This window comes from Strongylocentrotus purpuratus, unplaced genomic scaffold, assembly GCF_000002235.5.
Source record: "Strongylocentrotus purpuratus isolate Spur 01 unplaced genomic scaffold, Spur_5.0 spur5_scaffold_11, whole genome shotgun sequence".
NCBI classification, from domain to species: domain Eukaryota; kingdom Metazoa; phylum Echinodermata; class Echinoidea; order Camarodonta; family Strongylocentrotidae; genus Strongylocentrotus; species Strongylocentrotus purpuratus.
Window position 1 is genome coordinate 14,064,655 of NW_022145596.1, and position 25,888 is coordinate 14,090,542.

The window sequence follows — 25,888 nt, forward strand, 5'->3', positions numbered from 1 at the left end:
GTACAGTTTATACTGTATGTTAACAAGATTAAAAGTTATAGAAATAGATCAGTGTTCCAAAAATGAATATTCAGCTTGCTCTTTTAAGAAGTCCCTTCCTGCTCAGTACTTACTAAAATTTACCTAGTAAATATTTACAACCCTTCGAACTGCACACTGGGAGGGGGGGGGGGGGGGTTAAATTAAGACAAGGATTAAGAGTATAGAGAACGGTACAACGAATCGTCTTCTATCTCTAATGATTTAATGAAACGTCAAAGCTTCCGCGCTTCGCGGAGGGGGGGCTGAATTAAGACAAGGATTAAGAGTCGAGAACGGTACAACGAATCGTTTTCTTTCGTCAATGATTTAATGAAACGTAAAAGTTTCCGCGCTTCGCGCGGGAGGGGAAAATTGCATTCAAACGAGGATAATTTTCGAGAACGCTATAACGAGTCGTCTTCTTTCACTAATAGTTTAATGAAACTTCAAAGCTTCCGCGCTGCGCGGAGGGGGGGGGGCTGAATTTAGACAAGGACTAAGAGTCGAGAACGGTACAACGAATTGTCTTCTTTCTCTCATACTTTAATGAAACGTCATATGTAGCTTTCGCGCTTTGCGTAGGAGGGAGGGGGAAACTCGCCCCTCCCTACATCCCCTTGCATTACGTCACTGCTGGTCACCATTACGTAACAATATGTGACCTGCTATGGCAAAACCCAACACTTCATGGTAAAAATAAAAATTGAGTTCTTGGTATCATTGGAAAGAGTAAAGTATGACCTTTAAGATGATACCTCATTTAAAAAAATTGATTGAAATTTGACAAAGTTATTGTGATTTTTGTGATTTCAATCACCGGAAGTTGATTATGAGATATTGAGGTTTAAAGTTAAGAATTTGGTTCAATTTTCACACAAAAAACATGCATACATTCACTTCATAGCAACGGCATCAACCAAACAAGCTAAAGTCTTGTTATTTTACAGGCATACTAGACACATACCCAACTTACATTTCTGTTAAAACCATTAGATTTGGAAAAATATTAATAAAGTTATGATAATTTTTAAAAACAATAGAAAACAAAAGAATTTCAAAGTTTTTGTTATACTAGGCAAAGTTGATGGGAAAACGATTCCACGGTTTATTATGTTTCATCAGTACAGAATTTGTTCTTGTACACAAAATAGTAGCAGGTTACATCAATGTTGCAATAATAAAATGTAATAGTGCATTTTCTTAAAATTTATGCTTAATAATAGGCCTATTACAAAACCAGATGTAATAAAAATGATTTAAAAAAAATATATTAAAAATAAGATTGCAATAAAGTGAAATAACGAATTGCGTTGAACTTGAAACCCGTCAGAATCTATTTTTCAAATGATAATTACTGGAACAAATAAAGCGAGTTCAAAATGATTGATATTTTGTCATATTTAATAAAGGCTATGATATAAAGCATTAGTCTTAATCAAGACTATTTGAGAAAAAAAAAGATATCGTGTAAGTCACTCGACAACAGATAACCTATAATACATGTATTGTAAAAATATCCTGGTTCATTTAGGAATGTACAATAAAGTAACAGTTGAGACCATTTGACAGAGCTGTTGTCTTCTTGAGATAGAGATTAATAATGCAAAAATATTAATTTCAGTCAATCAGTATCAGATATAAAATATATTCTTTCATTATCAAAGTAAAGAAAAAACAATAACGAATCCCATAACAAATGCAATCTGACTAGTGACTACACTAATCATAAACTATTATGCATTAGTGCCCAAGAATTAATGATGAACAGTTTCGAATCTCTTGAGTTATCTTGTTTCATACAAAATTCACAGCCGAAGAGATCAATAGTATGTACATAGGATAAGACATGCCAAAGATGTGGCACTTTCTTTGTGTACGGAAATACGAAGGGCCAGGTTGTTGGGGGTCAACTGGATAATGCACTTGCTGTGCAAAGTCGAATCTGTAATGAAAAAACTACAGGCTTGGAGTTCGCAGTCTTCTTCCCTAGCTTCTTGATGGAGAGCTCTATCGCGACTGCCTGTAAGGCTTGACAGGCTGTCCTGTAGAAGATGCTCCTCCTGCCTCCTGAGTGCCTCTGTCTTCTGTTCTTTAGGAACATTGACCTGCAGACATGAGGGAAAAAGCAAAACGAAACAAAAATCTCCTGATTAGTCAAATTTTCGCATCTACTATTTTTCTTTACAAAGTAAATATTTTTTGTTACACTACAATAGTAGATCATTCTCAAATGGAAAACACCAGCTCACAATAAAGTAAAAGTTGGTTGACTTGGAAGAAGAAAAGAGTAAATGTATTGTAGCAAATTTCATTTCATTAAAACACTTGAAATTTGGACAGAGCTTTGCAACGTTTTCCTAAGGATCTCAATTATAATATTTATTATGCTTGGTACAGTTTAGTGGTGAAGTATTTTTTTTAAAGCATACGTTAGGGTCTATTGATTAATGCTGCAAAATAGGAGAAAATATAATTAGCTTAGAATAAATGTAAGTATATTTTGCATTAAACTGCAGCTTGTACATAAACATCCAGTCCTTAGACATTATTATAAAGAAATACAAGTAAATAGTGACAGATCCAATTATACCTTATGGACTCTTGTTCGGCTACAGAGAATTGTTTGATACAGCGTCTTCGATTGAAGATACGGCAGTTGCATTTATTCACGCGGTCCTTCAGCGGTTCCAGATCAAGATCTACATGTATTTGTTGGGCCAGATTTGTAGCTGCTGCCGCCTCCTCCTCGTCATCAATGACAGGACCCGGTCCCAGTATGACGCTTTCATTGTCACTTGACAAATCCATAGGCTCCTCTGCATGCATCTGCCTCATCGACCCAATCGCTTTCATCGCCGCTTTCATCGCCGCTTTCACATGGCTCTGCTGGTCATGGACCTGCCTCCTCGAACTCATCAGACTCTGTTAAGTATAATTATAAAATAGAGATTCAAAAACTAATATCAACAAGTAGTCTAGACTCCGCAGAGATTTTTGTATAGGTATGAGATGCTTCATAAATCATAATCTAATTTAATAATAAATTTTAATTTAAATAATAGTGCACTTAAAATGTCTAATCTAGCTTTTGTTGCTCGAACATTTTGGCGAAACAAGTCTTTAATAAATAATATGGGCGTAGACCTAACTAAGTAACTTGAATACCTTTTTAATAATGATAATATTAATAAACCTACCAGAATCAGAGTCGGAGCTAGGAGACGAAGGAGTTCCTCTCTCGCCCGCGGCCGGGGGCTCGGCCCGGTCGGGTTCGCGAAGTAGTCAGCCAGGTGTTCGGTCAAGCCATGCACGGCATACCGCACGCCGATGCATCATTCAACAAAGAAGCGACGGTTTTATCCGTTAAATTCCTCTTTTTCCTCGACATTGTTCTAGCCACTCGATGAATACACGTATTTTACTTGATATATGAAACTCTAGCTCATTAAAAACAAACTTCTGAACAAGTTTTCGAAGAAAAAAGCTGGTGTTTCGATGCGAGAATTTGACCGCTGAGCAATCACAACAACAAGGCAAATGACGTCATGTGCGAATATTGGCGAATCAAGTGTCTGGATTTGGATCACGTGGCTGGCAACAGGCATTTGTTTACGGCCTGCTTGACAGCTCATCGAAATGATGTCATCTTTCATGGCATTTTTCATTGGGCAATTTTATTTAGGACCGCCCAATATAACCATATTTGGAATAACCGATCCTTACTCGTTATTTTCGTACCAAATACGTCAGGGATCGACTCAAACGTGGTCAACTGAGAGGGAAAACAACAAGCGATGAATCGCGAACTTTCCCTTCTTTTGACCGCATTGTTTCAACTAATTTCACTGGACAATGGAGCACATGATTAGATACAAAATATAATTAAAAATACTTCTAGATCGTTTTTTGAGTTCATTTTTTCTCTAAATCAATTTATAAAAAATAGACTTTCTGATCATGCAAAAATCTCAGTTGATCCCTAAATTCGAAATTTCATGTTCAAACGGGCCTACAGCACAATGGGATTTGCCGAGAAGCGTCGGGTTTTGCCGTAGCGGGTCACATATTTGGCTCGCATAATTTCAAATTTGGGCCCCCCCCCCCCTAAGAAATCCTGGATCCGCGCCTGGGCCCATGCATGTGAACGTGATTAGTCCGACCACTGCAATAAATTACTATTAAAATGTAATGTCACTATTAAAATTAATCCCACCCCACCCGGGCCAATATCCAAACATCCTATACCCCAACATACATCCCTAACCCGGCAAACCCCAATCCTGACCCAAAACCAAACCCATATTCCCAAGCTCCAACCCGGGGCTCAATTACCCCAACCCTCAACCCTGGCTCCCCTCCCCAACCTCCAACCCCCAACCTCATTCTCCCCGCCCCAACTCCCAACGCCAAGGGCTAAACCGGGGGGGGGGGATCACCCATTATAAAACCCTCAATGCACCAACCCCGCGCAGGCTCCCAAACCCAACCTCCAAGACCCAACCCTCTATCCCAACCAAGGCCCCAACCACAATCTCCACTCCCACCCCCACCCCATCACCCCCAACACCCCCCTCAACACCCCCAACACCCCCAACACCCCCCTACACCCCCAACACCCCCTACATCCCCAACACCCCCAACACCCCAACACCCCCAACACCCCAACACCCCCAACACCCCCAACACCCCCAACACCCCCAACACCCCCAACACCCCAACACCCCCAATCCAGTTGAACCATCATTTTTAAGGTATTACAAAGTTTTGGTATTGGGTCATGAATTTGGTTCAAAACATATTGGAAACATAATTATGCGTTCCTACAATATTCATTGATCGTTGTCGCGGTTGAAATCGAGTCTAAAGTTATGAAATTATAAATAATAAACTCTTTATGTTGTATAGCTCCCTCTCAAGGTGAAGATATTAATTTAGCTATGAAACGATGTTTCTTGACTAAAATCGACCGATTAGCTATTCCCGTTTGGAAATGATATATCACAACTACATATTCTGAGACTTTCATGGTCGCAGCTACCATTGTACGGCCATAGACGCTATTTGAAATTTATCAAAATTTACCGGGAGCACCGGTAAATTTTTATATTCCATTTTTCTCGAAAACAGAAGTGTTTTAGGGGCTAATTTTTTTAGTGCTTATAATATATCCACAGGGGCATCCAAATATATCAAAATTGTAAAGATTCACTCAGGCGCGTACGCAGGATTTTTTCAAGGGGGGGGGGTTTAACATTTTAAATCAGCCCGAAAATTTCGCATCGACTCAGCCAGCCGCTGAATAAGCGGGGGGGGGGGGGGGGGGGAAGAGAACACTTTTTTTTTTTTTTTTTGGTCTCGAAATTTCAAAATTTGACATTTTGCTCCGTTGGGGGGGGGGGGGTAAGGTCACCTTTTTTAGGTCAGCCATGGGATTTAAAAAAAAAAATATTATTATTTAAAAAAAAAAAAAAACAAAGGGGGGGGGGCGGGTTTTCGTTTTTTTTTAGGGGGGGTTATACACATAAAAATACCAAATGGAGGGGGGTTTAACCCCCCCCCCCCCCCCCTGCGTACGCGCCTGGATTCACTATCCACCCAACTTTCAAAATTTCCCAAAAAAGCGAATCCGTCGACACCACCAGCAGGTTGGTACCGGTAGCGGTACACCAGGGTATGTGAGTTAAAGTCTCACCTCCCTTTGCTCGCAAAGTGGGTGTAGTGAAATCTGCGAGATCGAGAGCACGACTGGCTGCAACAAGCTCTGGCGGCCGCTGTGGAACGGCGGGGCACGCAGGTCGTAATCGTGTAGTAGGTTCATTATAATGATACAGCCTAGCCTGGAAGACGAGCGCTTCGAAACCGAGTTGTTCTTGCTTTAAATGGTGGCAGACTCATCTGTAAGACACTGCACTTGACAGTGCTGGAATCTCATTGATTGTTAGATCATCGCCGCAGGTAAGATCTTAATTTGTTCATTGATTTATCATTTCCTGAAAATATACGTGTCCTAAGCTAAGCTACGGATGGTGTAGAGTAAACATGGTTGGCAAATTGAAGTGTAGCCCCATGTCTTTATTCTTATGTAGGGGTAAATCGATATCAGCAACATATGATATGTATCACTATCATATTGATAAACATTTCATTAATGATATTTAGATTACATTGCTTTCGAGCTTCATGTACTTGTGCTTCAACACAGAATATACACTTGTCCAATAGTAATTTAATATTTAAATTTTAGTTGTTTTTGGATGATTGAATATTTGTTGCGTCTATTCGAATTCTAACTTTTTTTAAAACACTAAATAGCAGTGATTTTATCATTTTGAATATGGTGGTATTGATGAATCAGAATAAGACACATTAACTTGTGAATTATTAATGATGAGAAAAAGAATGGTTTATTTCAGTTTCTTTAAAAAAAAAGTCTCCTTTGATGTTCTTTACTTTCAGATGATGATAACCGATGTTGTAGAGTAAACTTCATCTGCATCTGTGACCTTTTTCAATCTGGAAACATGCAGGATTGAGGAACCGTTTTATGTTGGTGAAAAGTTTGTAATCAGTGTTCAAAAGACGAAGAGACAATGTAGACTTGCAAGGCTGGATATCTGTCATAGAAATTTGTGATTAAATTGCTTCATTATCCTGCTATCGAGTCATTCACTATCGAGGAACAATCTGCATAATTGGTGTGATTTTAGGTGACTTCTAAAAAAAAAGGATTCTCCAAAAAATCACTGAAATTGAATGAAAACAATAGGCCTATTTTTTCATCTTGCAAATTCAGTCTTGGAGCAGTTGGATAATTTTAATCAAGAGCATCTTGTAAATTTTCTTGGTAGTGGTCCTCTGAAAAAAAATCTAAACTCCGGATTCCAGAATTCACAGCAAGAATAAGGAAGGAACATCCACTTTTTAGCATTGGAATGAGCTTGAGTGAACTTGGAGACAGCTAGATTTCATCATGAACATTTTTAGGATTCGAACCCGACGGGCACTCCGTTTTATCATATTATTTATATTTGTGTGTATATTGCTGTATGCCCTGTTAAGCTCAAAGCCAGCCAGTAATAACGAGGAACATAATCTTCCAAGACTGAATGAGGGCGACTCGCACTTAAAATTCAATGCTGCTGGTGACCAAAATGGACATCGGAAAGAAGATATTGGAAGACATTTTGAAGATGTAAGTAGTCCTTTTTTTTACCTTTCACAACCATAACCACGGTATGTAATTTCAGTATAATGTATCATCCCTATTTTCTTTTGTCATCACTGCACTGCAGTCGCTGTGATCCTACAAGTACATGCATCATCACTACAATATGTACTTGTAACAATGTACACTGTCATAAGAAACATATTCATCTTCACACATGTAATTGCTATCGTGATCATCTTCATTATCACCATATACATGTTTCATCACCATCACAATCATCACCATCATTATCATTCATCATCCTTGTATTCGTCATCATCATCTTCATCATTTTATCACCATCCTTGCCATCATCACTGTCAGTCATATTACCTTAATTATTATTATCAAAATCATCATCATCACCTCATTGCATCATTATCATTATTGTGGTCATGATCTTAAACCTTCATCATCATTATCAGCACAGTATGAATGATGTCTTATACTTATTTAATTAGCCACTTTCTATTTCAAGTTGTTAATTTCACACAAATAAAAATGATTCATTTCATTATCAGTTTGATAACATGATATTTTCACAATAATGAACATAAATAGATGAATAGATTATGAAGCACATGGGGAGGATGAAGATGAAAAAAGGTCATTGGGCACTGTTTACTGAAGGTAAATTTTTGATACATGTACTGTAGCCATCAGCTTCAGATAATCAAATGCATGATATTGAACATTTCTCCAGTAGTCCAGTGTACAACATGCATCTAAATAAAGTGAAATTTATAAGCAACATGTACAGGTTGTACATTGTACATTATGTGGGACCCCCCCCCCCCCCCCCCCCCCAAAAAAAAAAAAAAAAAAAAAAATCCTATGGGAATTGATCGATCCTGTTTCAATCTATCAAGTGTCATATCACCTACATGTACTTACAACCAACTGAGCAAGTAGAACATTCTTGTATGCTGCTTGGAGAAAAAGCTGTACATGTGTACACTACACACAAATCAGTGTTGGGAGTGGACTTGGGTATGAAATATACAATGTACAGTGTACAACTTGGCCTGCATGGACACATCTTATTATGTGGGCTATAGTGGCAGATTAATACTTGATGAAAGATGTGCATGCTGCCTTTGCCAAGATGAGTGCACATGTATGTACATTGTCTGTTTAAACAAGAGTTTATAATAAAATCCCTGATCATAGAGCAGTAATTACATGTACAAGTGCTCCTGCTTGTACATACATGTACTTGTGTAAGTACTGTACATGTATGTGTAAAGCCCATCATCCTGCATCCCAACTTTGAAAGAAATGGGAATTGTAGAAGATATGAATTTTCTGAATTTATCTAAACAAACATCGCCCTTCTGATTTACCTTCTAAATAATGATGAGAATGAAAACGACCTGAATTTTAATGCGTCAAACTCTAAGTTTTAGTTGGAAGAAAACAAATCAACCAACTTACATGTAGTACTTAAATGCCAGTTAAGTTTAATTAAAATCCTTTTATTTTAGGATTACGCCTTTAATCTGTAAGTCCAGAAGTGGTTGTGCAGCATACAAATATTTATGCAACACATTTTGGGATTGGAAGCAAATTATTTTATTTAATCAGCTACAAGAACAAATCTGAACAGATGTTCCTAGATTTTCAGGAAGTACAACAAAATCAATATTGATCAATAAACTTATATTACAGAAACTGCAATCTAGTTCAGGCCATCAATTTTAAAATGTGATCTTGGGTGTTCAGAACGTTGGATCTCATCTTTTGAGGTACCGGTATTGCAATGTAGGCCACTTTTGTAATGTAACCACATTTATACCTACATGTTCATGACTACATATACATGTACATTAAAGTGCCTCAATACAAATTATTTCATTCACCTGTATGAATAATTGTAATTTAATAATAATAGTCAGAGTGCCAATTGCATGTATTGTTTTAATGTTTGTCCTACTTAGCAACAGCTATTGTATTTGTATGCAATTTGAATTTATTTGTAACAGGTGAATGAAATAATTTGTATAAGGCGCGTCACAAAAGCATATTATTCATGAATTTGGTTGCATCAACAAAGATTACCTATTGTAGAGCACAGTTTATCATAAATTTTGCATTTTTAAAACAAAAGAATGCTTGACAATTCTCAAGAAACACTACAGTACATGTACCTCCTTTGTTATTTATCCATTAAAAAACTAAATGAAGGTGTCATACATGTACATGTAGGTATGTGTTTTTCTGATAATTATTTGTATTTTATCCTCAGCTTTCAAGCATTATAACACCTAAAATGTATTACAAGACATTATTTAGACAACAATTGTTGATTTTTAGATAATAACATGAGTGACGAATTAGCTCTTTTAAAAATATTCTTTACATTTACTGATACGCAGAATATAATTCTTCCTTAACATTGCTTGCCCTTGAACCCCTCAAAAAGTATTCTTCCTGATCAAATGATGACAATTCAATTTAAATACCTGGGCCAATGGGCCATCATCCATGACAGTAACAAATAGTGTTGAGTGACATTGTCATGTTTTGCATGCCATCCTAGATTGAAAGCAGAATCAACGCATCCAAATATCCTGTGAGCTAAGATCAACCCCTAATCCCTGTCTGCATTAATGGATTAGTAGTGGTAATGTAATACCTTTGTCTGTTAGCTTGTTAAGAGGAGATGCATGTGCAAAGAAAGTGGGGAAGAAGTAATCAATGATTTCCAGAAAGAGAGGTTTGGTGACAGCGCTGATCACATGGGTTCTGTGGATACTTACACCCATGGGAATGTGTCATGGAGTATTTTTCTGTTCTTGTTGTTCAAATTTAAAAAAAAAATGTACATGAATTGTCCTTAAGCTTCCATGTCACAAACGTACAGCCCTGGAAAAAAAATCATTAGAAAACCTCTATTTGGCGACAAAGATGGAGTGATGACTCCACTATTTGTGAAACTTGGACAAAATTATTATGAAGACCTAATTCATGATGAATGCACTACTACTCCTTTATTCAATAATGTACATGTACAGTATACATGTAGGTCAACTACCCCTATGATAATTACCCCCAGGACAATTCTCTTACAAGCCTACATGTACTTTTGTACCATCGCTGTATTAGCAATACTGCCTACACATGGCAATGTACCGTAATTGGATATCCCCAGTGATTCAGAACGATTGGTGTCTGATTACAAGGGGGGAAGTGTTGAATTTCACAAGATCATATGTACGTGTGTACATAAATACAGATATATCAAAATTAATCCCATGTAATCCAGGGGCAGTACTATTCGGGAAGGGGGGGGGGTTGGGTTAAGTGAATGGCATTTGTTTTTAAATTTTATAGCCCTAATTTCTCTGATACGTACTACTACGCATGTGTTCTGTGCTTCACTATTATACTGTAAGTACAGTAGGTCATACATGTACCTATAAAGTTCATTTGCTGCCAATAAAGACTGGTTTTCACTATTGTATGGGGGCAATAAATTCTCCACCAACACTGTATGTCCAAAGTTTCAACTACTGTATGTTGGCCTTCCTAGTTCCAGTAAGTTCCTACATTGTAAATGCTTACTTTGTAATAAATTACCCACAACTAATAAACATGTACATGTACATGTACATATGCAAATGTTTATTTTGCCAATGTCTACAATCCTGTAATTGAAAATGATTTTTTGGGGTTTTTTTTTTTTTTTTTTTTAGCTGCTGCTGCTGGTCATACAGTACATTGTACATGTAGTCAACTATTAAAAAGTAATCCGTACACACATTTTTGTAATAAAGAGGTAAAAATATTTACATTTTTATTAATTCATTTATTCATCATTTAAAAAATACCTTTTATTTATTCATTTGTAAAAATCTTGTTATGCATTCGTTTAGTCATTCATCAAAGAATATATTTATTTATTAATTAGTTATTTTTTTAAATTCATTTTAATATATTTTATTTCTATTTTGTTTTGTGGCTGCAGTCTCTACAATTTACAGATCAAGTAGACCTACACTGTGTAATAGTATTGTCAATCTGGTTTTTATTTTCATTATCTAGAACCGGGAGGCTGTGAATGACCCTGTAAACTTTGCAGCCGGTGAGAGCGAGCTCAAGAGAATATTCTGGCATGATGTCAAAGCTATGGATAATGACATGCTAAGAACTGGTAAGTTTTAGTTAACCCTGTAAGTTGGGGCTCCTGATCGGATCGGAAGATCAGAGCGACACCCTCGCACGTACATGTATGACGGGTATGGGAATATCGATTCTGTTTAATGATGAAAATTTCAAGTTTTGGGCTATCAAATGCTCAAAAAAATTTAATGGCTGGAATTATTTTGTCATTTGGAGTTGTTGTAGACCATGTTTGTTGATATTTGGTGCCTTTTCATGACTTTGAAATTAGTAATATTGGTCTAAGAGCAGAGGCAAAACATGCGGGCCGCCATCTTGGATTATAATGTAGATATGCATTAATTTTTTGAGCATTTGATAGCCAAAAACTTAAAAAATTTTGTCATTAAAAAAAAAAAATTCTGCTGATTTTTTTCCAATCATTTCAATTGATCGGCGATCGGAAATTATTATTCGATCACCCCTGATCAGATCGGTATCGGCGGCCGATCCAATGATCGTTTACAGGGTTACATTTACCTATCCATCAATCGTCATGGCAACCATTGTACACTATCTGTAATGACAAGGAGGAATTCTTTAATGAGATTTTATATTCATCTTTGCACACATGTATCCTTCAACGTGCCACTGTACTGTTTATTTTAATTTTTATTTAAGCTGTATACAGATGTAATTAGTATTTAAAAGGCAATCTACAAAATACAAGCCTAGCTTTTTACTAGATTCCCTTAATATATATTTCACTACAAATATTTTCGTCTAATTTCAGTTTAAAGGGATCCGGTAACTCTGTCTCAGATTTTGAAACAAAATTCTGGATTTAGCTCATTATCCAATGATAATTATAAACCTTTAGGTCAGTCAGGAACCCCATGACTTTTACAAGCTGATCGCCTGTCTGATTATCAAGATATTTATTATTGGAATTACAAATTTTGAAAACTGTTTGCCAAACGGTTTTCAAAACACTACAGTCTATTGGGGAAAAAGGGGTATGGTAAAACTGGTCACTCAAAGATTTTTACTTTTTTGAGGCACTTCTTTATCATTTTGAAGCGCAATTTTTTGAGGGCTTCAATATTACACCATATCACAGACACTGATAACACGTAGGACCGTGTATCTCAGTGTTAACATTGTTAAACGATCCCTTTAAATACCATACAAATTACAATGTATTTATATCTTTGTATGTTATACATGTAGGCCTACATGTATTAACTGTATTATTACTTTCATGGCTTGATATCATTGCATGTAATTTGTATACTTTTTGAAAGATTGATTTTCTTCATTCCTATTGTTTAGTGCTTATGTACACAGTACATGTACATGTACATTACATGCTCATTGTAACGACTGTTAACGTGAAATATGAACTAAACTAAACTCAAACTGAAACTAGACTTTAATTTGTCACTTTGACGAATTAGGTGATACGTATGCTCATGATTCACATAATGAAGAATGCATTTTCACGATGTCATATTGCTATATAAAATGCTTCTCCCATTATGATCTATCCATATGTCAAGTTTCTACTGTTTAGCCTTGATCATTATGGATGTATGAAGATATATTGAGAAAATTTGACCATTGACCCTAATTAACATAATGAGGCCTACACATACACATTACATATTCCATGGTAAGAATGAAGTAAGCGAGGGAAAATGAAGGCAATGACAAACAAGTGAGAGAAAGAATATGGCCGGGTTCAAATAAAGTTTCCGTTAAATCAGACCCAGTACTGAGGATCTTTTTAAGTGCCATGTTTTCGTTATTTGACGGCTTTTGACGCTACATAGAAATGCCGTCTTTTGTCACCAAATATTGTTCAAATAGCATTGTAGAGACGATGAACACTAATGCAAAGTCGTAAGCCATGAGAATGTCAATTTCTATCTCATTCTGCTAAATAACCCGAAGTCCCGAACAATAGAATCAACCAAGTGGAATCAACTGTTCCACGAATTTATCATGAGTTCTGAAATTTCAATTTGTTACTGCACGTCATAATAGTATTAAAGAGCAGCAAAGGCGAACGATTGTCGCTAAAATTCAGAAATTGTTGCTTAGATTGCTTAAATTACCATGAGACATCAGGCTTCATAGAACTATGATCGACACACATGATATTGTTTTGAAAACAGTCTGAAAAATTGGAGGTAGAATGAATAAGAGATAATGTGGTCATGTTAACAAGTGCATTATGTCCATGTTAATCCCCTAGTTCCAAAATCATGATTGTATTCTCTATTTATTTCTCCTATATAATTTATTTCAATTTAAAATAGAAATTCTAATGTTCTTTCTTTTGGCTTGATAATATTTCACCAACGAATTGACATTTTTGGTAGACATCTTGGATGTATCATAGCAATAAATTCTTGGCACATGACGCATGGTGTATACGATAATAATGATAAGAAAAAGAAGCATACAAATAACTATAAGAATAATAACAATAACACATACTTATTATAATAATGATTATAATTACGATATTTACTATAATAATAAATATAACAATGACAATAATGATTATTATGATACTGCTGATATTACTACAACTACAACTACAACTACTAAGAAGAAGTAAATGAAGAAAAAGGGGTAGGAGAAGAATCATTTCAGCGATATTAGTGAGTATATTCTCAATGATTAAGGCATACACGTGCATACACTTTACATATTCCGTGGTAAGAATGAAGAAAGCGAGGTAAATTGAAGGAAATGACAAACGAGAGCGACAGAGAGAGAGAGAGACAGAATATGGCAGGGTTCAAATTAAGTTTCCTTTAAATCAGACCCAGTACTGAGAATCTTTTTATGTGCCATGTTTTCGTTATTTGACGGCTTTTGACGCTACATAGAAATGCCGTCTTTTGTCACCAAATATTGTTCAAATAGCATTGTAGAGACGAAGAACAATGATGCAAAGTCGTAAGCCATGAGAATGTCAATTTCTATCTCGTTCTGCTAAATAACCCGAACAATAGAATCAACCAAGTGGAATCAACTGTTAAACGAATTTATCATGAGTTCTGAAATTTCAATTTGTTACTGCACGTCATAATAGTATTAAAGAGCAGCAAAGGCGAACGATTGTCGCTAAAATTCAGAAATTGTTGCTTAGATTGCTTAAATTACCATGAGACATCAAGCTTCATAGAACTATGATCGACAAACATGATATTGTTTTGAAAACAGTCTGAAAAATTGGAGGTAGAATGAATAAGAGATAATGTGGTCATGTAAACAAGTGCATTATGTCCATGTTAATCCCCTAGTTCCAAAGATCATGATTGTATTCTCTATTTATTTCTCCTATATAATTTATTTCAATTTAAAGTAGAAATTCTAATGTTTCTTCTTTTGGCTTGATTATTTCAGCAACAAATTGACATTTTTGGTAGACATCTTGGATGTATCATAGCAATAAATTCTTGGCACATGACGTATTGTGTATACGATAATTATGATCAGAAGAAAAAGCATACAAATAACTATAAGAATGATAATAAAAAATAAGCTTTATAATAATGATTATAATTACGATATTTACTATAATTATAAATATAACAATGATTATTATGATACTGCTGCTATTACTACTCCAACTACTACTACTAGGAAGTAGAAGATGAAGAAGAACGGGGAGGAGGAGAATTGTTTCAGCGAAATTAGTGGATATATTCTCTATATAATTATGATTGAGGCATACACTCAAATTTAAATTATAATCAAACAGGCATCTGAAGTTTTTAGATGCTTACTATTTGCTTCATGTTGTTGAGAATCACCCCCAGGTGGATCGCACCCTGCTTCCCTGAATCAACAAACAAACTTTGAGAAAAGATTTTGTCTCCCTTTAATTCAAAGTCGTTTTACAAACTTTTGACCATCGAATAATACCCGCATTCATTCAGGCTAATTGTTTATCGTGTATTTTGTAGAAAGATACAAACCCTCGGGTAATTTAAATAACGTTGGAAATTTGGAATTGAATTGGGGCCTTGAGCAAAGAATACACGTTAAGATGACCAAAAGTGCGAGGTAGTTTCCACTGCCCGTGGGATCATAAAATATGTCATCTAAATCGTTTGCCTGTAGGTCTGGAGTATCAAAGGTCGATAAATTTAAGATCAGACCTGCGAAGGGTCATTTTATCCAATTTTGATCTGACAAATTTAAAGCATAAAAAAAATCAAAAGCAGTAAGAGAAAAGACATCTCCAAGTCTCCAGAGGTAAGACAATTAATGACGAGCACAATTGAAGACCAATCTAAGACGCGTTTATAGTGACGGCAGACTTCTGTGGGACGTTTCAAATTGTACTGCGATCATTTGAGTTCGATCGTCATCACAAGTGCATGTAAAAACTGAAGTTTGATTTGGACTCGTCGTCTTTGACCACAAACTTCGTCATGATCCCGTCAACAAAATGGAAAATAAATGTCACAAGTAATTAAAAAAAATAACCTCAGCAACAACACAATAATTTTTTTTGAGAAATTCGAATAAAGATGAACGATATATGGTCCAACGTGCATTGTCATTAATTACTTAATCAATTAAAATTAAAAGTTTTGACTTGAACGAGCAATATGATGATATCGGAAAATCCGATAAGCCAAAAAGATGTATGGAATAATATATACAACTCATACTTAATCCACTTATTAAAAGAAATTGGATTATCCGGGCACTTATAGAAATCTTGAGATATCCTGCAAACAAAATCGAGGAAGAATAATAGGAAGAATAAAAATCTTGACGAAATCAAAAGGTGATACGTAGACTTCGTACGTATCACCTAATGATGATTCCTTCAAAACTTGCAATTTCAACTTTCGATTGAAAATTCTGATATGATCCCAACATCTGATTGAAAAACAAAGTTTTATAGCCCATGGTCTCAGCTATAACATACCCAAATTTGGGAAAAAACAGAGCACAAATAAGATAGATAGTGCTCAAAGATGAATGTCATGTTGATTCATGATGTGAACAAAATTCACCTTCCATAGACATAACACGCAAATGACGAAAATTCTGACATGTGGCCTTTAGTCGAATTTTGTACTATGATGAAGTCATATCAAAATTTAGAAGGAAATCAATGAATATTGAGAGCAATACACACATTTTTTCATAAATATAATGACGTCATAATAAGCATTTTTGTATTTTGACTTCCAAGGCCATTATGATGACGTCAAGATGTACTTAATGGCCAAATGAGATATGAAATCATATCTCCGACTCATACCCTATCTAAATATGAAATACAAATTGGCAGTCCTTATTCATCCCAATGGACTTTTTATAGGCATGTTTTTGCCCATATCGTCCCTATTTTCACGAAGTGACGGTAGTGAGGAAAATCGTAACGCAAAGTGAATGCAAATATTGATCTTAATCATGATAATTATGAATGAGAAATTCCTTTCCGTTATGAAGATATGATCATAAGTTGATTTTCACAAAATGGCGCCTGGATGACGTCATGATAACTTTGAGTCTTTCAAAAGTCACGCAGTTTTAAGTTAGACTAAGATCTGTCATTATTGAAAGTTTCATGACAATGGCTTTATTCAGTCTTGAGATATCCTGCGACCAAAATCGAGGAAGAATAAAAAGAAAAATCTTGACGAAATCAAAAGGTGATACGTAGACTTTGTACGTATCACCTAACTAGTACAATAATAGTGATATGACACCGAGCGTCTAAGATGTGAAGTGGAAAATACATACAGCTATCGTAAGCCTGTGGAGATAGAGTTTGACCAGTTGACAGTACATGTTTAGATCTGGCAGTGTCTCATCAGTTCATTTAATAATTGGCACTGCCATATTAGAGTGAGGTACAAAGAATGAAGGAGTAGCATATCCTGCTGTGATTCCTGTCATATAAGACGTGTGTGTGTGTGTGTGTGTGTGGGGGGGAGGGGTGTCTGATGTGACTGTACAGGATTTTATATTTATTTTATTCTCATATGGAAGCCAAAATGATAAAGAGTGTAGTCTTCGAGATTAAATTTTCCTTTTAAGCTCTCTGGAGGCAAAATTAGACAAGATGAAATATGTGATTATTTAAATTTGTGGTTAAATACCACAAAGCTGCTATAATGGAGAGAGGAATTAGAGGAAACCGAGAGTTTCAGGAAAAAAGAATTAAATAAATGAGGAGATATTCTGGAATATGTTTAGTACTGAAGATTATGGAGTAGATGTGTGACTGTAGGAAATGAGCAGGTTTTATCAAGTTTAATCAAGTTCATTGTATGATACAGTTGGTGAAATATCAGAGAGACTGATCAGTTAAAGTTCAAGATTTATCTTTGAAAAAAGAAGAAGATATTTAGGTTACCGGTATTGAATGTCCAATTCAAAAGGAATATTAAAGTAAAGTATAGTAAAATATGAAATTGACATCTCTTGATTCAGTCATAGTTGATGGGTTGTTTCGGGAGGGTAATGTAAGTTTAACTTACTCCAGAGCTGAAAAAACTGAGAACAAAGACAACACCACTAATTAAATACCCATAAGATATTGAATGTGATACACAAATAAAGGAAATAATATCAAATTGACAACTCTTTCGTTGTTCATTGATACATGTATAGGTCCTGGTGAGAGGGGGATGGCTCTCAAGCTTAGAGGGGGTTGTAACATGTACTTGTATGAGAGGGAAATGAGAGTTAAACTTACTCTAGAGCTTAAAAAGACTAAGAATAATAATTAATTAATCTTGATAAAGATAACAACACTAATTAAATGTCACTAAATTTAACTGTTTGGTGTTTCATGTGTAGGTCCTGGTGAGAGGGGCGTGGCAGTCAAGCTTACTCCAGAGATGAAGAAAACAGAGAAGAAAGACACCAGTGCCAACGGGTTCAACGAAAGGGTCAGTGACATGATCTCAATGGACAGAGCACTTCCAGACATCAGAAACCCAAGGTTTGTAGTTCTTAGCAAACAATGCCTAATCGGTGCCTGTTGGTCCCCAATAATCCTCTTTTTCTTATGTTAATTGAGAGCTGATTTGATGAGATAACCACCTGTCAGATGGTCTAATCCCTCCTGGCCAAACTAGTGCAGATATGCTTTAAACAATGTCTTTGAAAATTCTTTTCTGAGATCATTTTGTGTGCTCTCTACCTCGTAATAGGCCAGTTTCGTAATGTATTCAGAGACCTTTAAATCGCATTACGTAATCGGAGGGTCGGACAAGCAGAACTCGCGGTGCGTAGCAGACTACACTTTGCGTGCATACCATACATGACTGTGTTCGCCCAGGTGTGATTGTATCGTTTGTTTTTGCCATTTTGAGAGAGAGAGAGTGAAGAAAAAGGAGGCAGTTTCAAACTTGAATAATAAATATCTTTGAGATGTGATTTTGTTCTTCATACATTTGATCTTTAAAATCGCTGAGTCTTAGGCAAGAATAATAGAAAAGCATTGCTGGTACAGAACTAGTGATTCACATCTTGCAGCTAAACCTGTTCGGCCAAGTCCCCGGTACAGGCACCGCACGATACCCCCTCAAAAAGAAGAAAAACGAGGTCGATGATACAAGCGACATTGGCTTGAAAGCCAGTGATGAAACAGAAAGCGAAGCACCAAAATATAAGTTAGCTAGCCGATATCGGTAATTTCCATTCAATTTTGCATTTACCTTAGCTTGAATCTGAGTACAAATTTGGACGTAGAAATGAAAGAAGTGATGAACTATTTTCCACTCGTTCGCACACACAGTCACCTCTGCTTGCAGAAGCGTGCGCGCGTACCACGTGTTCGTGTTCGTGTAGGCGCGATTCACATTTTCAAAATGAAAACAATTTTACGGATTAAAAAATGTTTGTGAAACGCCTCGATACGGATTATTTCAAGGCGGACAAGAAACGGCTAACGAGAAGCAAGCACTGACCGCAGAATCAATATTATTAACAAAAGCAACGAGAAATAATTAAAATAAAGGTAACTATAAGGTCTTTGTTAATAAAATAATATTTATGAAATAATATCGTCCGATGACAGAGAGCTAGAATTAGAATGATGAATAATGATAAACAAATAATTTTGAACGGCAAAAATGAAGAAAAACAATGAACAAGCAAAAAGAATGATAGAGCAATGGAAAAAGGGAATAATAAAAGTAATAATAAAAAACCTTATGATGGCAAGGAAGAAGAATCAGGATGATGAATAATTTTATTGTTTAGAATAAGATTAGGAATTAAGTTTGATTTTCATAAAATAAAAGTTAATAGTATTAGACTGCAATTATGCCGGACCTTCGTTATTCAACTTCAAGAAGAAATTATTATTATTTTAAAAAAAAACATTTAAAAATAAAATTGTTATTACATTTTCTATTAGATCTAGTCTAGACTTCTACTTTTTATTTGTTTATTATTTATATATTTTTTCTTTTTGTTCAAGTTGGTATGTTCTGTCTTTTTGCGTCGGTTGGACCTGTATAATCTAGTCACAAGTCGCTATCATGAGCTGAGCTGCCGAGAGCTAACTAGAGGGGGGATTGTACTCGAGCCTCTCCAGGCCACATAATCTATGGCCATCGGGAAATATCAATCGAAGTCTTCAAAACTCTTAAAAGCCTTCAGTTTTCGACGATCATAAATGCATGGTCCGCCATATTCTCTACTAGATAATTGAATACGTCATAGGTCCCAAAGTCAGGAATATCGTCAAACTTAAGGGAGGTATATATGTAACTAGTTCACTTAACGAAAATCCTGCCCGTTGTAATTTCCCCATACAGTCACGTCTACCGAGTGACACGGACCCCGTAGGTCAGGGGCTACGGGCAGGCTAGTCCGCTACTGCGGACGCTAATTTAACGAGTCTTTTCTCGGGTGTATACCGTAGTCGAAACTCCTCTTTTTCTTAGAAATTATTGCAGCTGCCTGAAACTCAGCTTGATGAATGGCAAGTTGGAAGATATTTCCGGCCAAAACAGAAATTCATATATACACTGTATACACGCAGTTTTGATAGAAAGATATGAATGCAATTTCACGGCAAGAACCGACAGTCTAATACACAATGCACAGATTCAAAACGGTGATTTGACAAAGCTTGTCGGGCTTGGTTACAGTAACCGCGCATTACGTAACCGCCGAAACTGGCCTATTGGTCTGGTGTTAATAAGTAAAAAAATATGACAAGAGTATTCATTGGATAGAGCATTTTGATACCAGAAGTGATAGAAACTAAATGCTGAATTCATATTTTATTTTGAGATCCAATATAGTGGACTCATTCTGGTAATGCAGGTCTCAATTGGCAGGGCACTATCTGACATCAGCAACCTAACGTGTTTTTTCTATTGTACAACCAAATCAGAAACACACATTCAGTTGGTGATACATGTATCATATTATTAGAAGTCGATGAGAATCATGCTGATTCTTTCAACTCTTATAGATGTACATAAATCAAACCCGGACACATTTGAAAGCATTTAAAATTGTTTTGATCAATTGTAGAGGCATGAGAATATTCTCACTTTCCCAAGAGCTGCAATGACATTTGTTGAATTATTTTTCAGAAATATGAAAACCATCAATTATATTGATAGGTGTAATAAAAGACAATAAAACAGTCGTAAAAGCTGTAATGAATACTCAATTGAGATCTAGAATGTATTTGGAAGAGGTATTTCATAATGATAAGTAATTGCTTTATGGTTGTCATATTAATGTCAGGACAGAACATAAATCCTTGGGTTAGAAGTCGAGCCTAGCCTTCAATGTCAAGGTCTGTCTGTTTTAGACAGCAATGAAATGTTACCCTCTCCATCAATCAACTTAATGAATTAAGTTTCGCTTGTCTAATTGCAGATGATATATAGTCCAATAAATGTCTGGTTGTGTAGCTCGTAAAGATCAAAGCAAACAATGTGTACTTGAGATATGCTCTTCACCCTACAACCCATGATCATGTGGAGTGTTTATTATTATTTTCACTCTCTCTCCATCAAATATACTCAATTCTATGATTATGTACTTTGACAGCTTTGAAAAAGAACTGTACGCAGATTTATACTGCAGAATATGATACAAAAAAGACCCTGTGCAAGAATTGAATTGAATTGATATATTTCCACATTCTCGATTGTATACAGAAAACAGAAAATGACAATAGATAAATGTTGAAACACAAAGTTGAAAGATTAATGTGTTGCATAGTTAAAGAGAAAAGCAGGCGTAAGTTATAAAAAAGTAAAGTTAAGTATAGGGGCCATTCTTTAATGCATGGTTGTGTAAATACTCAATTGAAACAACTATTTTGATGTGGAATCACATGTTTATTCTCTCTCTCTCATTCTCTCTCTCTCTCTCTCTCTCTCTCTTTCTCATCTCTAGGTGTAAGGAAATCACATATCTGGCCAAGCTGCCCAACGTCAGTGTCATCATCCCGTTCCACAACGAAGCCCTTTCCACCCTGAAGCGAACCGTCCACAGCATCTTCAACCGCTCACCACCAGAACTCATCCATGAGATAATCTTAGTTGATGATTTCAGTGACAGGGGTAAGTTATACAATCCTCTATGTTATAACCCTTCCAGAAACGTAATACCATGTATAAGGTCAAAGCCAGTTTAGGCTCGTTTTGAAGGGAGAGAAGTGAAGGAGTGTTATTTCTTCTTCCTCCTCTCTTCTCTTTGTCTTCCTTCTCCTGTTTTCTGTCTCCATCTCTCTCTCTCTCTCTCTCTCTCTCTCTCTTTCTCTCCTTCTCTATTTTTCTCTCTCTATTTCTCTCTCTCTCTCCCTCTCTCTCTCTCTCTCTCTCTCTCTCTCTCTCTCTGTTTGTCTCATCCTATACATGTAGCTGATAATGAGAGTAGCAGAGAAAAGCCACACAATCTCAAATTAGCCTTGCATCATGTACCGTATACAAGTTAATAAATCCAATATCGACTTATGGTGGAGAGAGAGAAACAAGAAGTGGAGGAAAATTTTTTTTTCTCTCTCCAATCCTCTTTGTCTCTAATCTGCTCATTAGCACACATTTATAAGATCATGAATGATTAGCCTGTCAGAAATGTAATATGGTGTATAAGGTCAAAGCCAATTTGGAATACTTAAGAAAGAGTCGGTAGAAGAGCACCATATACCATGTACAAGTTGAAATCCAAATATCAACTTACGGTTGGAGAGAAAAGTGGAGGAATGTTAATTCTTTCTCTCCAATCCATTCTCTCTGGCTTGCCTCTCCACTTTGTCTCTAACCCGCTCATCGGCACACCTCATTCATAAGATCATGAATGATTAGCCTGTCGGAAATGTAATAAGGTGCATAAGTTCAAAGCCAATTTGGAATACTCAATGAAGAAATGGTATTAATTTAAGAGAGGAGAGCCAGTAAATTTTTCATGCCAAAAAAATTACCCTTTCTGGCTTTCCACTTTGTTGAAGGCAAGCTGCTTCGTATATTGTGTATTATATTGAATGATTTTCAACTACGGTATAATCAAGTAGGCTTTATATAATACATTACATAATGAGTTTTCAAGAGTTGATTTTTACTTATTACTGACCTGTATAAATATGTGTATCATCACTTTGCTTTATTTTTCACTTTTTGATGGAAAGTTTTATGAAGTTAGAAACTCTTTTTCTGATGTAGGGGGTAGAATTTTTTGTATACAAATACAAACCTTTGTTAATATCTTCATCATCTCGAGATTACCAAATAGCTCGCTTTTTCTGATTTGGGAAATAATCCCGAAGTTACAAATCGCGTCTTCATTAGCTCGAGACTAGACCTTGAAACTCGATCATGAGAAATTAGCTCAAGATGTTTTGCTCAGCGTTGGCGCATAGTGCGAGTCTTCGGTCTGGTGAAGACGCACCGGATAAGTAGCAGGATATTTGGCTGATATCTCGAGCTAGTGAAGACGGGCCTAATGTAAGCATACAAAATGTCCCATACTGCATGTGGTTTCCAATATTTAAGTTAACAAAAATATGAATTCCACCCTCACATAGCATTCATAATCATGGGCCAGAAGCTCTTATGAAATTGCATGTGGTATGCATCAATTGTTTTCCTTTATTGATTATTATGTGTAAGTGGAAAAATGCACACACAAAATTAGATTAAAGAAATACTTTCTGCACCATATGCTATCGTTATTCATTTCATCCAACCATGAAAGCAAACAAGATTGCCGTCTTGGATCAGCTAATTGCTGTTTTCATAGAATCCAGTATTTTTTAATTTAATTTAGTCATACATAATATCCAGAGTCTGGTGGGAGCGCACATTATATCATAATGTGAAATGCTCCATACTGTTCAAGATTATTAGTACTTTCATTAATATTATTATTATTATTATTGGATTTTAAATGGATGCTTGGATCTACAACCTGTTTCAATTTTGTTACAAAATATCTGGTGTTGAAAGCCATAAGAACATGAGTTAACTCTATTTTGGTTCTGAAAAGAAACAACCTACTCTCTAGGAATATTATATGAAAATAGGATGTTTTGTAAGCTCTTTGCATAATATTGCTGATCTAATTTGCATAATAAAAGCATTTCTGCAGAGCAAGCAACATAAAATCTTGCAAACTGTGTTTATAATGCCTAGTGGGGACAATAGGCCTGTCCTCATTAGCTCGAGATTGCCAAATATCCCGCTATTTGAACTATCCCGATCGCAAATTATCTAGTTAATTTGCGTCTTCATCAGCCCAAAGTTGCAATTAGCAGGATATTTGGTTGAGATAATCATCCCAAGATATCTTCGGCTAGTTTGCAAAATATCGTGCTATTTGGCAAAATATCGGAACTAGCGGGCTATTTGGCAATCTCAAGCTGATGAATACAGGCTTGTGTACCCTCTTCCCCTCAATGGTCGATGTAGTCATTAAGTACAAGGCCTTGCATAATACATGCGAGATGAGCTTTTTTATCTGGGCCAGAACCCATAAACCATCCATAAGTAAAGTAGTAAACACAGTCTGTGTCACTGCAAGTGCGAAGTTAAAAGTGGCGATAGATCGGAAGCCATTATTTCAAGTCATGCCGTAATGATATGCAAGTTCACTGCAGATGTCAAATTTGACTTTTTTTTTATTTTCATGTTGGGGGGGGGGTGGAGGTATTAATTTGTTTCAGTCTATTAATTTTGTTTTAGTTTATTAATTGATTAGCAGAGTAATTTTATCTCAATAGTCAGTTCATATGGGGATCAGCTGTTTTAGAGTTCCCTGCCCCCGGTGGTGTTACTTTGTATACAAAGGTGTAGTGCATGACCCTTTGAAAACAAATTTAAAAATTACGCCCTATTTTGCACAATATAATATACTCTCTAACATTTCATACCAAATATGACTCCTTTTTTGCATGAAAATTGGTACAAAGTAGGCTTTTCACAGTAAATCTATTTTTGGCTTAAATTAAGTACAATCACAAAATACAATGTTTTTGTTTAAAACTATGTACCTATGGTACACATTTACATGATTGCAAACTTTGCGAAGATCATGAAAATGTGACCTTTCTTTATGAAATTTTGTACTCTTTCTAAAGCATACCCGTTTTTCAAATCCAAAACAAAAGAATATACATATTTTTTTCAAATCCATGGAGATCCCCCAAATTACAACTTTGTACATACAAATCCTCACTATCATGCAGACACTCTGCTCTCCCCTCTTTCTTTCTTTCTCTCTCTCTCTCTCTCTCTCTCTCTCTCTTATTCTTTGTCTTCTCAATCTGTTTTCCTTCTTCTCCTCTGTTTCATTCTTTTTTTTGTATATCTCTCTATATATATTTCTCTTTGATGTTTTTCTCTTTGTTGTTTTTCTCTTCCTTCTCTTACTCTCCTCCCTTTCTCCATCCTTGCCTCTCTGTCTTTCCTTTTCTCTTCTTTTCCCTTCCATCGTATTTCAACCCTCTCCGCAGTAGAGTAAATGAGCACAAACAAATCTGCATCCCACCAGGTGGCATAATGGGCAATACAAAAGTATGATTTACAAAAAAGTGAGAAAAACCCCCAGAAAATTATGTCATTTCAGCAACATTTTTAAATCACTGGTACTGAATTAGAAATAAACCATGTTTGAATTTTTTTTTTTTTTTTTTTTTTTTTTTTGGGGGGGGGAGGCAATTGCCCCGTAGACCCCCCTCCTCCCCAATCAGTACGCCAGTGCCTCTCCCTTTCTGATTTTGTCATTTTCTTTATTATGCATCTTAAATTTGATATGCATCAATCAATATAATTTCCCAGCTATAACAGATGTTCAAGTGTAAATAAATCTTTGATATTTACAATGTAATCACCCTTTTTTAATTTGTAGTGTAGGCCTACCTTTGTGTAACATCCCATATTACACAAAATCAGTGTTGTAGGCTGTTCTTATTTCAGCCTGGATAAACAGAAAAAAATTGATTTTATGCCAGGGCAAACAAGGAGAATATTGCACTGGTGCTCTTGTTTGTTTTACAAGTACATGTGGTTTCACACTGATATTTTCCTAGCACTTCTT

General features: G+C 35.9%; 2 protein-coding genes across 2 annotated transcripts in view; one reads left to right on the top strand and one right to left on the bottom strand.

The window, feature by feature from the left end:
• Nucleotides 1-1,081: 1,081 nt before the first annotated feature.
• LOC115922240 lies at nucleotides 1,082-4,070 on the bottom strand. The gene is made up of 3 exons (XM_030980725.1): nucleotides 3,219-4,070; nucleotides 2,612-2,943; nucleotides 1,082-2,126 (listed from the first exon to the last, which is right to left on the bottom strand). Exons 2-3 carry the CDS (start codon nucleotides 2,935-2,937, stop codon nucleotides 1,928-1,930), a joined length of 525 nt encoding a protein of 174 aa, XP_030836585.1. The 5' UTR covers nucleotides 2,938-2,943; nucleotides 3,219-4,070; the 3' UTR covers nucleotides 1,082-1,927.
• Nucleotides 4,071-5,704: 1,634 nt separating this feature from the next.
• LOC586004 (polypeptide N-acetylgalactosaminyltransferase 10) overlaps nucleotides 5,705-25,888 on the top strand; it is a 46,513-nt gene continuing 26,329 nt past the window's right edge. The window contains exons 1-5 of the mRNA XM_030980726.1: nucleotides 5,705-5,976; nucleotides 6,478-7,213; nucleotides 11,273-11,381; nucleotides 18,176-18,320; nucleotides 21,752-21,918. Coding sequence (XP_030836586.1) covers nucleotides 6,992-7,213; nucleotides 11,273-11,381; nucleotides 18,176-18,320; nucleotides 21,752-21,918 — 643 coding nt within the window. The 5' untranslated portion in view covers nucleotides 5,705-5,976; nucleotides 6,478-6,991. The remainder of the gene's footprint in view (nucleotides 5,977-6,477; nucleotides 7,214-11,272; nucleotides 11,382-18,175; nucleotides 18,321-21,751; nucleotides 21,919-25,888) is intronic.

What these genes read in the sequence shown, in the direction of transcription:
- LOC115922240 (XM_030980725.1), bottom strand. Translation starts at nt 2,937, where the DNA reads ATGAGTTCGAGGAGGCAGGTCCATGACCAGCAGAGCCATGTGAAAGCG. An exon ending in GCCGAACAAGAGTCCATAAG is followed by an intron (nt 2,127 to 2,611) that starts GTATAATTGGAT and finishes TCATGTCTGCAG; the next exon opens with GTCAATGTTCCTAAAGAACA.